Source organism: Sarcophilus harrisii, chromosome 2 (genome assembly GCF_902635505.1).
Source record: "Sarcophilus harrisii chromosome 2, mSarHar1.11, whole genome shotgun sequence".
NCBI lineage: Eukaryota > Metazoa > Chordata > Mammalia > Dasyuromorphia > Dasyuridae > Sarcophilus > Sarcophilus harrisii.
The window spans coordinates 459,060,560-459,076,167 of record NC_045427.1 but is presented as its reverse complement, the minus strand read 5'-3'; the positions used below and the strand labels follow the sequence as shown (position 1 = coordinate 459,076,167).

The window sequence follows — 15,608 nt, the reverse complement described above, 5'->3', positions numbered from 1 at the left end:
TTTACAACATATATATGCTTTGGGGGAATTAGTGTACAATTTATATTAATGTACTGAAGCTTCACTGCAAAGGAACAACCATATTTATCTCTCCTGGTATTAACTAAGTAAAGACATGTAGAAGGACTAAATAAATATCAGATATAGAGGGTGAAAGTGAAAATATTTAATTATAGACCTTAAAAGCGAATGGGATTTTTCAGGATGGTTGAGTGACTTAAAATAAGTTTAGAAGCATTTAACTGGTTTAAAAAGCATGATTTAGAGAAGTCCTCGACAGAAAAATATTAGTATCCACTTCTCCCATCCTTCTTGCTAGCTTTTTCAGATGAACATTGCTGTGATTCCACTTTGAATGTAGCCCTATAATATTTCTACAGAACTGTGATGTTTCCTTTCCTCTAAAGTATAAAGTGACTGATCCAAATGATAAAATATGTTACCATGTAAAAATAGACATAATGAACTAATTAAACCACTCAGTCATATATTTCTAAAGAATTAGACAAGATATCAATAATATTCCCATGATGAATATACATTTTATGTCACTGGAAAGCAAGTTTCACTGTAAAATGGCTTCAATAATTTCATTTTGTCCATTGGAATTATGAACTGATGACTCATGATTTTATCATGCTTCTTTTCCTCAAAAAATCCTCTTTTATAGAATTATATAATTTTTTCCCTTACATTTTTAGGCTCTGAAAATATTCTGATGGAAAAAATATTGAAGGTCCCTATTACAAAAATGACTTCTCTCCTTTATAACCTTTTCTTTCATTCAAAATGGACAAATAAACAGCAAACATTAATAGTGCTCTAGTCTTTTCTTTAGCCTGCGGCTCAAATATTTTCTCCATTATAGAAACATCTCTATTCCCTATCTCACTCCACCTCAATAACTTCAAGAGGTACTGGAAGTGATAAAAGGACTGATCCTTCTGGGAAGTTTAAGTTCTTGCTGGAGATCTGAAAAACTTACATGGCAACACAGGCTAATTTATGGCTTAAGTGGTCCATCATTCAACTAGACAGTGATGCTAGGAGAGTGACCAAGGCTTACCTATTTTGTGAGGCTGGACTAAGAATTCTTTTCCAAATCTCTGACCCAGTCAGTCCTTGCTTAAGATTAGGAATGTGTCAATTCCACTTAGTTTCCCTTTGGCAAGAAGTCTAATGGTACCACTGAAGTTTAAGGTCTGCTAGGGCTGGCATAATAAATTTGTCTTAGTGAATATTTGAGCCAAATGGCATGCTCCAGTGCTAATATGCTTCTTTTTTAAAATTATGAAACATACATTGGCTGTAGGTGAATTCTATAGTTATTTATGTCTGGTTAAGGGAAGAACATATTGGAGGCATTCTTGACCAAGATTTCAAAAGTTACCAGTTTGTTGGCAAGGCCTTTTTGTCAGCTGCTACTTTAACTTCAACTTTTCATGAAAAATGTGTCTAGAAGCCGATTTAAAAAAAAAAAAAAACTTGTTCACTGGAGAAAAAATTTGGGAAAGAAATTACTTATTTGGAGATATAGAGGATATTTCTAGTAGAAAAGTAGCCCTTTGGACATGCTGGGATTTGAGCTTTGTATTCCCTTAGCCCTTGGATGGCCAAAAGCACCCTACTATTATAGATGACACACATTTTATTCCTTTTGGGTATGTTATGTAGATTGAATTTTTGATCTGGGATCTGTAGGCCTCTTATGGACAGTTTTCAGTGATCCATCAGCTTGGAATGGGGAAAAAATCTCTTTATTTTAATTTACTTAGTTTCCTTTGTAATGTTATGATTTTTATTTATGTACATAAAAACATTATTCTGCAAAGGATCTATAGGTTCCACCCTATTGCCATAGGGAGCCATTATACACAAAAAGATTAAGAACCCATATTTAGTATATACTTATAATACAAAAACTTTCAGGGTAGGCAAATTTAAGCAGGCAAAACAAGTGACAAAATGATGTTTGAGGTTTCTGAAAATTATTTTTTAAAAAGAAGAAAAGTTAACAAGTTTGAAAACAAGTTTACAGACCCAAGTTAAGCTAATCTCATGTGAACTTATATAGATCTATATAGGTCATTCCCTCACTGGAATTCTGTGTTTAGTGTAAGAACTCTGCCCAAGAAAGTTTAGTTATTGAAATCCTAAAAAGGCCTTTGAAGTCTCCCTATCTTTTTCTTTTTTGTTAAAAAAAAAAAAAGAAAAGAAAACACAAACAAGGTGAGAGAGGAAGACATTGGATCAGATACATGGGTTTTAGTTTAGTTTTTGCTGTTAATTCACTGTGGCTTCTTGGACGTGCCATAGGATCATAGGTCTAGAGCTTTCATATCCAACTCCCTCATTTTCAATTAAGATTGTGATTTGTCCAAGATAATATAGGTAGCATATATTTAAGAGGAGATTTGAACCCAGCTCCTCTGACTCCAGAATCTGAAGTCCTTCTATTTGTACTCTTTTTACTCTGGACTTCTGTTTCCTTTTCTGGAAAATGAGGGGGTTGGATTGGCTAGTATCTAGATCATCACAAGCTCTGTCAGACTGTGAATAAAGTCCAGTACAAGTATTACCTCTTCCACGAAGTATTCCTGATCTCTTTACCTTTGACTGAAGCTATTTGTACATTTATCTCATCTCTTCCACTAGATTGTGAGCTTTACGAGGAAATTCTGGATCTTACTCTTCTTTGTATAAGTCATGACATCTAATTTAGAACTTTGAACTTCTTGAGTCAAATACTCCTTTTGCAGTCTGGAGAAACCTAGGGACCCCTCTTCAGAACAAAAATGCAGAAAATAAAATTTATAGGATTATAAAAAAACCAATTATGTTGAAAGAGTTATCAAAAAAAATTTAAAGCTTAACTTCATAGATGCCAGAACAAGAACCCCTAAGATAATATTCATAGATAGCAAGCACACGAACATTTTCTTGAATTTTCTCTCTCTTTCTATGGAGTATTCGTTCAGTATATATGCCAAGAAACATTTTCTCCTGAGCTCTTTCTTTGTACCTGTCTATATATTCTTATAAAGCTATCATCTCAAATAGTTACCATGTCATATAGGTACTTGTGAAACACAGGCAATTAGGTAGAAAAATGCTCATCCTAACTGTGTGACCTTATGCAAGTCACTTCAACTTTGTCAACCTCAATTTTCTCAACTATAAAATGGAAATAATAATAGCATCAATACTGCAGGATTATTATGAGGATCAAGTGAGATATTTATGAAGCACTTAGCCAGTGGCTAGCACATGGGAGGTAGTATATAAATGCCCTGATTTTATTATTATTATTATTAATTATTGTATCTACTGTTATTCTCCTTTCAGTCTCTCTTCTGAAATGGCACCTCAAGCTGAAGAGATAAATGCTTGTCCCTGGTAAAGACCCAGCCTCTTTCCCAAAAAAGTTCCATTGTTTACCAAAATCTTAATTCATTTCCTAATCCTTCTCCTCCATGAGAACGTAAACTCTTTTAGAATTAGGAATCATTTCATTCTTTGTCTTTGTTTCCCAGTGCCTAGCCAAATGCCTGGCACATAGTGTTTATGAAATGCTTGCTAATTGATTAATTTCCAAAGTGTATCTCAAGTTGCCTCTAGATCAATACTTCCTTTATTCACTGTCATTAGTCAGAGCCCCACATGTCATTCACTTTGCATTTATGGATCAGGAATTGTTGGAATTTCTGGTGCCCCAAGTATAATTTTCAGAGGATAATCAGTTAGTACAACATTCCCAAATATTCTCCAGTTTTGCAAACTGTACCTCTCTCTGACTCCTGAAGAGTATGGGAAGAAAAATATTTTGTAATCCTTAAAGTCCTGTAAAAAAGTGAGTTTGGTTGTTATCTGAGAGCACTTGGACACTTATCTGGCCCTGCTTAAGCAGAAGTTGGTTCTCTGGCTGGGAGATATCAAGGTAGGTTTCATAGACTTTTCTGATGGGACCGAGATTGCTCTGGGATCAGGCACTTTGGAGTTAGCCATCCCACTGAGATTTTTTGAGCTCACACCCCTAACTTGACTTTTAGTGGATATGGACCATTCTAACATGTACATGATAGCATTTGCAATATCCTCTGGTTTCTGACGTGTCTGAGTTCGAGCCTGGACAATTAGTCTGCAGTGATTAATTTACACAAGGCCTTTGATGGGGACTGTACAGATGTGAGCAGCATAGCCTTATCTCATGAGCAGCTAGCACTCTAGGGCCCTGACTGGTCAGAAACTCATTGACTAGAAGAGGGCAGATTGGACATGGAACAATTAGGAGATTGGAGAGAGAACATTTTCCCATTAAAGAATTAATCTCAAAACTCGGTGTCATACTTTAGCTGTGGAAAGATTAGTCTTCCATCTGTGATGAAGACAGTTGGTCAATGGCCACAGTTGGCCCTTGTAGCCCATTTCTCCAGTAGAAACACTGCTTCTGAAGACCTGGCATCATTGAGGCCCTTAGTTACCTCTAGACGGCTGAAATACATGCCCAGTTACCCAGATCTTAGTGATTCTTGTAAACTATGAATGACTTTTTTAAGGTAAAAACTTCCAATCCAAAGGAGGGACCATTTCCTAAGAACCTAGTCCCCCAGATTCTCTCATTTAAAATGTCCTGGAGTCTCTCCAAGTGACTTACCAATTAACACCTGGGTACCTCATGAAGTTTGTTAAGTCCTTAGTTCAATTTTCTTTCCATTTGTCTGAAACTTAGAAGCAATAAATGTTTTCAGGACCTCCATTCACAGATGATTTGCTGTTGCCTTTTAGATCAGCCAGAGAAAAAGAACAGAGGAAAGAAAACAGTTTCTTGCCACATTGAGCTTCCTTACAGAAATAATTGCTAATATTGACAGGGTACCATTATAAATAAGCTCACGGCACTGTCATAGCCCTGTCTCTTTCTGGGAGTATCTCTGCACTGGAGTCTAGAAAAAGGCCCTAGATTGCTAACAAGTTCTTTACATATAATTTAAATGCACATGCATTTAGGCACCTCTCCTTTCTTGCTACACTGCATGGGCAGGTATCGGTTTACATATATCTTCCATAGAGAAAGAACAATAGAAGTTTGGGGGATGCTGAATTTAAATAAATATTTAATTCATGAAAATTATCTTATATGTTTTAAAATGCTATTTAAGGCTATTTTTATTCTCTAGAAAGCGCTTATTACAGGTAAATTACACGTTTTACTACCCGAGCGTTAGGCTTGCCATTAGTACAAATTTAAGGCACTGCAAAGGCCAGTAGATAATGTTAATTTCAAATACAGAAACTAAATATATTTTGCACCTTTTTATTACTCATTTTCTTTTACATTTTATCGACTACTTTTTATTTTAACTATATGTCTTTACATGCTGCAATCATAATGCATTGTAATGGTATTAATATTTTATAGAATCTGTATTTATAGTTCTTTATTTAGAAACAATGCAGTCGGTCTGCAGATCTTTGAATCCTTCTGGAATGGTGCCCTCCAAATAATGATAAATTACTTGTGCAGTATGCCATTTGCTAATTATATCCATGATTTACTGCAGAGCAAGACTTAAATCATTCATTTCAGTCTTGCGTAACAGTGCCATAAAATTTTTAGGTTTAAAAATGGTTTCCATGTGTATAATTTAAACAAATTTCAGAGCTATTGTATACACAAAATATTGCAACCATCCATTTGTTACATACTTTGTCTTTTTAAACTTCTACTTTTAATGATCACTGTGGTTGAAATTATTATGCTTAATTTTCATAATCATAGCTTTTAAATCTACAGCAGTTTTCACATGTTAGATAAAGAAAAAGATAGCTAATTGTGTGTAGATAGTATGTCATTCCTGAATAGTCCCAACTGGTACAAAATCATTAAAAAAGCTTAAGACTATGAATTATTCTTCTATTAAAAAACAGTTGTTCTATAACTAATTATTACTTTGAGCTGCTTTGTTTCAAAGAATAAATGTTGATCCTTCCATCCCTGCTCCACACACTAAAAATGCAATAAACATATATGTTCTTTCTCTTATCTCTTGTACTCCCATCTGCAGGTGAGAAACCCTACAAATGCCCCCATTGTGATTATGCTGGTACTCAGTCTGCATCCTTAAAGTACCACTTAGAACGACATCATCGGGAACGACAAAACGGTGCTGGGCCACTCTCTGGGCAGCCTCCAAGCCAGGATCATAAGGATGAGACAACGAGCAAAGCATCTCTGTTTATCAGGCCGGACATTCTGAGGGGAGCCTTTAAGGGTCTCCCAGGGATTGACTTCAGAGGTGGCTCTGTCTCTCAGCAATGGACATCAGGAATGCTTTCATCTGGGGACCATTCAGGGCAGGCTGTCGGCATGACTTCTGAGACTTCTTCAGAGACTCTGAAGGGCTCTGACTTACCTTCCAAAGGTACACACTTTTCTGAAATTGGACGAGCCTATCAGAGCATCGTAGGCAATGGGGTTAACTTCCAAGGCTCTTTGCAAGCTTTCATGGATAGCTTTGTCTTGAGCTCTTTGAAGAAAGAGAAGGAAGTAAAGGACAAAGCCCTCTCAGATCCACTTTCCATGAAACTCCATGGACCAGATGGTGGTGAGGAAAAAAATAGTGGAAAATCCTCCCAGAGGAAATCAGAGAAATCTCAATATGAACCCCTGGATTTGTCTGTAAGACCAGATGCAGCTTCTCTCCCGGGCTCTTCGGTGACTGTCCAAGATAACATTGCATGGCACGGCTGCTTATTTTGTTCTTTTACGACTTCATCAATGGAATTGATGGCCCTTCATCTCCAGGCCAATCACTTGGGCAAAACTAGACGCAAAGACAGTGCTTTGCTAGCTACAGGAAATGGCAAGGACCAAGCCAGGGAAGTGAGCAAAACTGGCTTGCTCCCTTCTACCGTACAATCTAGCAAAGAGGTAGGAATCCCCAACATGATGGCCCACCTTGACTCTACTTCTGAGAAGATGGCCCCAGGTCATGGCAAAGAGATTTTGGGAGAACAAAAGAACTCGGCCTGGGCTGGCCACATGGACCCGCCATTTTGCAACTTTACTTCAGACTTCTACAAACAATTTGGGGTTTACCCGGGAGTCATGGGCTCAGGGTCCTCCTGTGCTAACAGTGAGCCCGAAGGCAAAGCACAGCTTCAAGACGACCCAACAATCCTGCTCCCCGAGTCTGCGAACAAAAATGCTATTGACGAACTGTCTGATATTGCTTCATCTGAAGACATGGAGTCTTCCAAGGAGGAAAACAATGAAGAGGAGGATATTGAGACAGAACCCGAAATCATGAGCAAACCACTGTCAGTCCTTCACAAGGAGAGCGGCAGCGACGCAGGGGACAGCCTCCACAACCCCATTGCCTCCCAGCCGGCCCAGGGACTTGTCTCACCTTTGTCCCAAACGTCTGAGAAGCCATGGCATGGCCCAAATCTTCTTCCATCCCATGACACCTCCCCAGGGGTGATGAAAGCAGAACAGATCCCAGGTCCCCAGGTCCTGGAGAAGCAGATGAACATGTTGTCAGTCCTAAGAGCCTATAGCTCTGAAGGCTTAGCAGCCTTTAATGGACTTTCCAGTAGCACAGCAAGTAGTGGATGTGTCAAGAGACCAGACTTGTGTGGTAAGTTTTAGAAACCTCTTTCTTGAGTTCCTTTCTCAAAAGATTAGTGCCAAATGGTGCATTAAAAAACAATAGAACAAAATGTCCATTAGAAATTTTGGAATTAAACATAGGTAACGCTGTATGTGCAATTTAGACAATCATACAATGAATCCATTTTTAAAAAGACATTTTTGAAATCATACTGTTTTCCTATTTGTGTCATCCAAGTCTAGAAAACCTGTGTGAGGGACATGAAGAAGGGGACCCACAGTATTGACTGCACATGTTTTTAATCATATTTTGGAGGGAAAAACAGTTTATATAATAATAATAATAATAAAAAAGACATGGTAACTTGAAAACTTTTCAGTATTTTCAACTTCTCTGTCAGACTCCTAAGAGAAATCCTCAATGCTTAGCTAAGCCAAACTTGCTTTCTTACAAACTTTTCTTCATGTTGACTTAGAAGATACTCAAATCATCTAACACTAACCAAAATCCAGACCAACTGACTGCCTGGGTCTCTCTTTAATTAGGGAGTTAGGATTTAAGGCTTTTGTGATTCAGTTTGAGGAAAGCAGAAGGCAGTGGTCTTTAATTATCCAGGGCTTAGATTATTGTCTGTTGGCAGTTCTAACAGGGGCTATATGGTCGTGAATTGCCTGATTAGGAGTGTTCCTACAGGTAATTTAAAGACTGTGATCCTATTTATCCCTGATTATTCCTACATAATCTAGCCTTTACACTGGCATTGCACATAATACTTACACTTCCTCATAAAGCACAGTTGCCTCATGCTGGGTTTTCTTTTTCAACAAAGTTGGAATCATCTGGATGGATATAAAATTGCTGGGGGGTGGGGGAGGATGGAGAGGGAGAAACCTGTTGGGAGAAACAGGCTATTCTGAAAAACATAGGTATTCTCAACTCCAAGTAGTTCTGTGAAAAACACTTTTCAGAACTTATTTTTAGTCCCTTTGCAACTATTTGTCCACTTCAAGAAAATAAACTAGGGGAGGAAAAAGAGAGGATAGCAAGCATTGTGTTGTCTGTGATATAGAAATGGATTTTAACTGTTTTTTTTTCTTTTGCTGATTTTTTAAAAGTTTTTTTTAAGGGAATCTCTCCATCAGAGAGAACTGCTGGCCCAGGAGACTGCTTCCTATCATCAAGTAACAAGCTACAGGAAGCAGTAGTCTGGCTGCATAAATTGAATTGATGTATTTCTCCTTTCCCTCCCCTTCCCTAATTCACTGAGAACAGAATTGGATAGTAAGAAATTTTTTTTGAATTGTCAAAAATCACTAAATGGATTCCTGACAGCTCAAAAAAATATTGACAGTTCCTTATGCCACATGATTCACAAAGCTCCATTAGCCATACCCCCAGATCTATTTTTAGCCAAATACAATTCATTACTTTTGAAGTTGTTAAAAAAAAATATTTAAAAGGGGGAAAAGGAAAAGAGTTAAATGGTGCTTCTCAAGAAGAAAAGGAAAAATTGGACTGACTTTTAAGTGTTCTATTTTTTTTTTTTAAAGTTTGGGATTGGGGCTTTTTTTTTAAGTCTATTTTCAGTTCTTTTAACTACCTACATAGGACCATAGTTACTGCCAGGAATCCATGCATCAGAAAAGATCAAAAACTGGCATGTTAGTAAGCTCATTATTATTGAAATGAGCTCATATTACCCCTATTAATTTTTCCATCTTCCTATCAATGCAGCAGGAAGACGGCCTGCCTTTGATGAAGCCCGCCCAATGGTATCCTATTTAACTGGAGGCATGGGGGGCTGGGGAGCACAGCTCAACAACATTAGAGAGTCTGTTCCATTTTGTAAGCTATTTCCACTGAAGCTGCAATGCGAGTTCTCCCCGCTCCCCTCCCAAAATAGCAGCTCACGACTCCCAGCTGACATTTCCATTGGTATGTACAAAAACAGTTCTTAATCAAGCCCTCAGCCATTGTGGTACAGCAGCCATGATGTATACCCACCCCCCTCCACCAAGAAGAGATTGATGATGCTAAACTTGCAAACTTTATTATAATATCTCCCTGGTACTCCGTTTCCCCCGTTATGGGGACTGGGTCCATTTTTTCCTGCCCATGTTCTTGAGGTCACCTCAAAATAGTCTTTCTCGATCTCTGTTGGATGGGATGTCTAGGCTAGAGACTTGCTTCCAGTTTGGTTTGTCTTCCTATCCTCATACTGTGGTCTCCTCATTGGTCCTCCAGACTGTTTTACAAAAATCTATTGGAAAAAAACAAAATTGTCTCTATCCCTATTCATTAACAAGTTGTAAGTACAGGGCACCAATGGTTACCTGGGAGGAAGAGCTAAAAACTATACAAAACCAAACAAACAAGCAAAAACCAAGCAGTTTATTTACTCAGACTCTAGCTTGCTTTTCTGGCCAGACTTAGCACAGAACACATTTGATAGTTTCAGGAAGCTGGAATACATGCAGGCACTGCTCCTCAACATTCTAAATGTAGTTAACACTATAATTAAGGGTCTTTGGGTGATCATTCCCCTCTACCTCTCTTCCTGACCCTCATCTTATGTCTGTCTAAATCCAACTTAATTCAAATCGCAGGTGAAAGTCTCATATGGTATCTCTTGCACTCAAATTGCAATAGGGAATTGAAGCTATGATTGAATTTCGGAGAAAAAAAGAAAGCAAGAAAAGATGGCATTTAGGCCCTAAAATCCCCCCCACACATCAGTAGCATTATACAACCACGTTCATAGCACTGTTGTGTTGTTTTCCATTTTTTCCTAAAGAGAGCTTTTGGTTTTTTTTGTTTTTTTCTTTGACTCATAGAAGCATATGGTAGAAGCGTCTGCATAGCTACCCTAATGGATAAGAGTCAGCTCACCAAAAAGTTCATCAAATCACCTCACATTTGCCAGTGGACAGAGCTTCATGTTATCCAGAGAACCTCTAATCTCTTAAATAGTACCCATGTTTCAGGCCATTTTTTACATTTTAAGCTGAATTTCTTTCTTATGCTTGAAGTCTTTTATTTTTTTTTTTACTAGATCTATTATTTCATTGATGCAGACATTAACTCCCTCAAATAAAACAGACATAGCTACTCTGTGATTGGTCTTAGAGAATTACCTGGTGTCACTAAGAGATTAAGTGACTTACCTGGGGTCACTCCATTGACATATGAAAAGGTGGAACATGAATTTAAATTCTGAGGCCTATTCCCTGCTGCTTCATGTCTAACTTTGAACATTACCTAATATCTTCCAAATATTGGACCTGGGAGGCAGTGCTCATTATATACCTGAATTGTGGAATAGCCTATTTTTCTCTCCATCCCCTACCCCCCAAACACTAAGAGGAAGGGGGTGGGAGCATAGGATAGTACATAAATAGCTAATCTTGGAGTCAGAAAAAACCTAATACATACTACCTGGGTGATTATGGACAAGTCATTTAATCTAATGTCCCATTCAACTCTCCAAGACTATAAATTATAGACAAATTGCTAATCTTCATTGGTGGAAAAAGCTAGTTAACATCGATCAACTAAGAGGTGCAGAGCAAATAATTAAAATTTTTAATAGTATTTTACTTTTTCCCCCAGCTACACGTCAAGACAATTTTTAGCATTCATTTTAAATAAAACTTTTAAAAGAAAAAAAAAGGTAGAACAAATGAGAAATAAAATTGATACTTTTATTATGTTAGTAGAGGGTGAAGATTTTTTTATGGCATTTATATAATACAAGCTTGAACCCTAAATTACTTGCAATATATGAATTTTGATTTCTAAGAAATAATTCCAATATATTATCTTGCCCCCTAAGACATTGCAATGTCAGATTAGCCTGAATGATATGTTTCAAGGGTTTGAGGGACAAATAGCACCCTATGTGAAGAGCCATTATCGATGAAACTGCATGACACAAGTTTGTTTAGTGTGGGTCAAATCCCCTTCCTGGTTAAATCCCATCTTGCCATATTCCACCACCACCACAAAATATCAGCTTAATGAAGAAATTTCCAAGTTTCAGCAGATGGCCTATTGGCTTAGAATAGTGATCTCCACAAGAGAACTCCAGTATCAGCAAAATATTTGGATTTGCCCTTGAAATTTTCTGTGAGGGTATGTTTGACCTTTACTTAACATTTGGAACAAGGCAGAAACCCTACAGTCTCTTGATAGAGCAGGAGAAGTATTTACACAGTGGAACAGTGACTTGGCCAGAGGGGCATTTATATCAAGCAAGAGATAGAAAGAGAACTTAAGTTTCCAAATTGGTAGAATTTGGCCCTGTGCTGCTCAATATTGTTCATCAGTGACTCAGAGGAAGGCATAGATGTACATGTTTGTTAAATGTAGGAATGAAATGGATCTAGGAGGGAAATGTGTTAGATTGCAAAAAGGGGGTGCAAAAAAGTTTCCTCTCCAGAATGAGGAGCTATATATGATATTATGTTGAATGGACGTTATCAAGTGCTACATCATGTATACATCTATAAACACAGGAGAGATAGAATAAGAAAATAGTTCATATAAAAAGAACTGGGAGGTCAGTGGGCTTCAAGTACTACACAAGTGAACAATATGACATGGCAATTTAAAAATACTGAAACAGTTAGGCTGCACAGAGAGATGCCCTAGTGTCAATGATGAAGGAATCCTATTATTCTCTGTCCCATTCAGAACACATTTGGAACACTTTGTGAGGTTCTGGATACCACAGTCAGGAATAATATTGACAAGCCATGCAGCTTTCCAAAGAAAGGTTTGACTGGAAACCATGAACATTCTTTAAAGGAACATGGGCTTTTTAGCCTTTAGTGTTAAAGAGAACACAATTTTGTTTTCTTCAAGGATCTGGAGGGCTATCATGGGGAACACAGTTACTAGATTTGTTTTGCAAGGTTGTCAGAGCATCGGTCTGAAGTTACAGAGGTAGATTCTGGCTCCAAGTAAGAAAAGACTTTATCTCTATTAGAAATGCCCCAAAGTAAAATGAAGTGACTCAGAGGCTGTACGTTTTTCAATACTGGATATCAAATAGAAGTTGGAAAACAAGTTATTCCAATGTTGGAGAGCAATCTGTTTAGAAAAGGTAGGAAGAGATGCTTTAAGAATCTTTTCACAGACTCCTAAGATACCACAATTCTCTGATACACTTCTCTGACACCAAGAGCCTTCACTGGAGATGCTAGGCTACCGAGCAGAAGAGAAATGTTTCAAGCTGTAAGCTCAAATATAGCTAGACTCTTCAAAGGCTGGTATGAGAAGTGACTGCTAGACACTGGGGATGTAAATGCAGCTGAATTGGTTGCTTAAGGCTTAAGATTTTTACAGTTATCTCTCTTTCCTTCCCTGATATTGGACTTAACTTTTGTCCTAATGTGACTTAGGTTTTTCCAGCAAATCTAACAGGTGGGGTTGATGGAAAACCCTTTAGGGCATGTTGAGTAGACAACAGATTGACAATCACATTTCTTCTTGGCCCTTAGAAACTCCATTATAAAACCAGATTTAAGAAAGCTGCTCACCTTTCCTTCTACCTTTTCCCAGGAAATCAAGTTGTCATAGGTTAATATACATAGATACAATTATAGCTTTATCTGTAAGGACAGAGATAATACATATATACATGTAGATATTCATACATGTGTGCATACATATGTATCTATACATATATGTTGGTGTATTTTATATATATATGTATATATATATATATATATATATATATATATATATATACACACACACATATTGTGTCTATCACAAAGTCCAACATATATCTGAAAAACAATAAAAAGGAGTATTTTCTTCCTAACGGGAATTCTGAATTGGAGGAAATAATTGGTTGAAGGTGATTAAATGCCATATGATAAGGATTTGAGGGTGTGTGAAAGTCCCCACTTTAGGTACCATTGACTAAAAAGTATAGTGCAACACATATGTCTGCAGCTGCCTTCAGGGAAAGAATGAACATAGGACCCTAGCAAGGGCTTACTTAAGAGCAACAACAAAAGAGACCAAAACTAGGTAGTGATTGAGGCAGTGAAGTTTCTGCTTACTAGAGTGGGGGAATAAACTCAAGTAAAAGAAGGAAAAATAGTAGACGAGATAATAGAAAGAAGAAATCTAGAAAATTTATCTGGATCTCCCTTCTACTTACAGGTAGGGTAGAGAGACATCTGCATCTTGTGGGGTCACCAAATGACTTTAGGGAAACTATTCTACAGGAACTCTCAATGACCTAATTAGAGTTCACAAATCTTTAGTGTCAAGAAATATAAGCTTTTATATATTACTTATACTACAACCAAAAGGCATCATGTTACTGCAAAAAGATCATTAAATTAGTAGTCAGAGGGGGGAGGCCTAAATTCTGAAAGTTCTATCTCTAATTTGATAAGTGACCTAGAGTGGGTGACTTAAAGTCCGTAAACCCCAGCTTCTTCATTTCTACTAATTTCTACTAATAATATCTTGCCTGTTCTCAAAAGAATATTGTGAGAATAAAAAGTAAAACAGAGATGTTAAAGCACTTAAAGAATTAGTTTGCATATTGATTGTCATTGCATTATTTGAGACCTCTTGAGTTTCCACTAAATTTCAAAAAGATGCCATCTCCTCAACTTAGAAATACATTCTTAAGTGGAAGACTAGCACAAGGTAAATCATGTCAGATGGTCTATATATCTCCTAATAGTAATGGAATCTTTTCATTTCTATAGGCAAATCACTATAACTATATAAAATGTGAATCTGATGTGGGATTAAGAGAAGATTAAAGGTTTTCCAAACTTTTCAACCCTAGAGTCCATTAGGCCATGTTGTTGATGGTCTGTTCTTGGTCTAAAAAAGTTAGCTTTAAAATGGTCCTCTTGATTAGAATATGATCATATCAAATTGTTATTATTACATGATATCAGTGGAGGTAGGAGGGTGATAGTTATATATAGCAGAAAGTTTCCAATGTAGTTTTTAACCAGAAAATGGTAAATTTCTTATAGTAAATTAGAAGCTATTAGCAGATATCCAGCTATCATAAGTGAAAGCCCTTCAAATAATGATAAAAGGCTAAGTGAGTATAAGATGCTTTTGTTGTCTTTGGAGTAAGGATTACCATTATCCATAGAAATGATTCTGGATTCAAGGATAGTACAGTAAGCATAGGCTATTCTAAAGCAAACATTGGTTGTAAGGAGAAGATACAAATCAAAATCAATTATCTGAGATGTCCCAAGCAAACTCAAACAAATAAAAAGATTTTACCTAAATCACGACTTTGGGAGATATTAAAAGTGTTCTATATAGGACACTGGCCTTTCATATTGAAGAGTGAACCTTGGAGTCAGGAAAGCCTGAACTCAATTCAGGTCTTGCCTCTGACACACACAGAGCTGTATAACCCTGGATAAGTCATTTAATGTGTCCAGAGAACTCTCTAAGCCTATGAGATGCAGAGTAATGGTATAATAGTAAAAGATGTTTCCTTACTAGATGTTTCTCATGCCAATGAAATCACAGATCAAATGAAAAATAATAATATTAATATCTTGACTCATTCCCTTAATTAAATGAGACCATGGCTGTGTCAAAACCAAAACTTAGTATGAGGAATTGCTTTTGAAACGATATCGATAATGAAATTTGGATTTTACAATTTGACCATTAATTCCAATAGTAGCTGTCAGTTTCAAGTCCACATGGTCAGGTCATTGGCCCTGAATTAGCTACAAATGGATTCTGCCTCAATCTTAAGCAGCTGCTGATTGTTTGGAAGTTTGCTTCCATGGACTCTTTCCCATAAGTCTTGTGTTACAGTTGATTTGATGGTATCAGCTGACCCTTCCCTCTTTAGCCAGCAACATTGCCAAAGGCTGCACCTTCTTTGCCTTTTTTATTCCCATGGGGATCAACAAAGATGACTTTCCTTTGACTTGATGCTCAATCAAAATGCTCACTTTTGGGCAAGTTTTCATTTCCTTCCCC

The 15,608-nt window shown here is 37.2% G+C and overlaps 1 protein-coding gene across 7 annotated transcripts in view; it reads left to right on the top strand.

The window, feature by feature from the left end:
- Nucleotides 1-15,608, top strand: part of ZNF536 (zinc finger protein 536) — a 585,974-nt gene that overhangs the window by 365,947 nt on the left and 204,419 nt on the right. For all 7 annotated transcript variants that reach the window (XM_031954398.1, XM_031954395.1, XM_031954397.1 and 4 more), the window contains exon 6: nt 6,066-7,640. In XM_031954398.1, the coding sequence (XP_031810258.1) occupies nt 6,066-7,640 (1,575 nt within the window). The remainder of the gene's footprint in view (nt 1-6,065; nt 7,641-15,608) is intronic.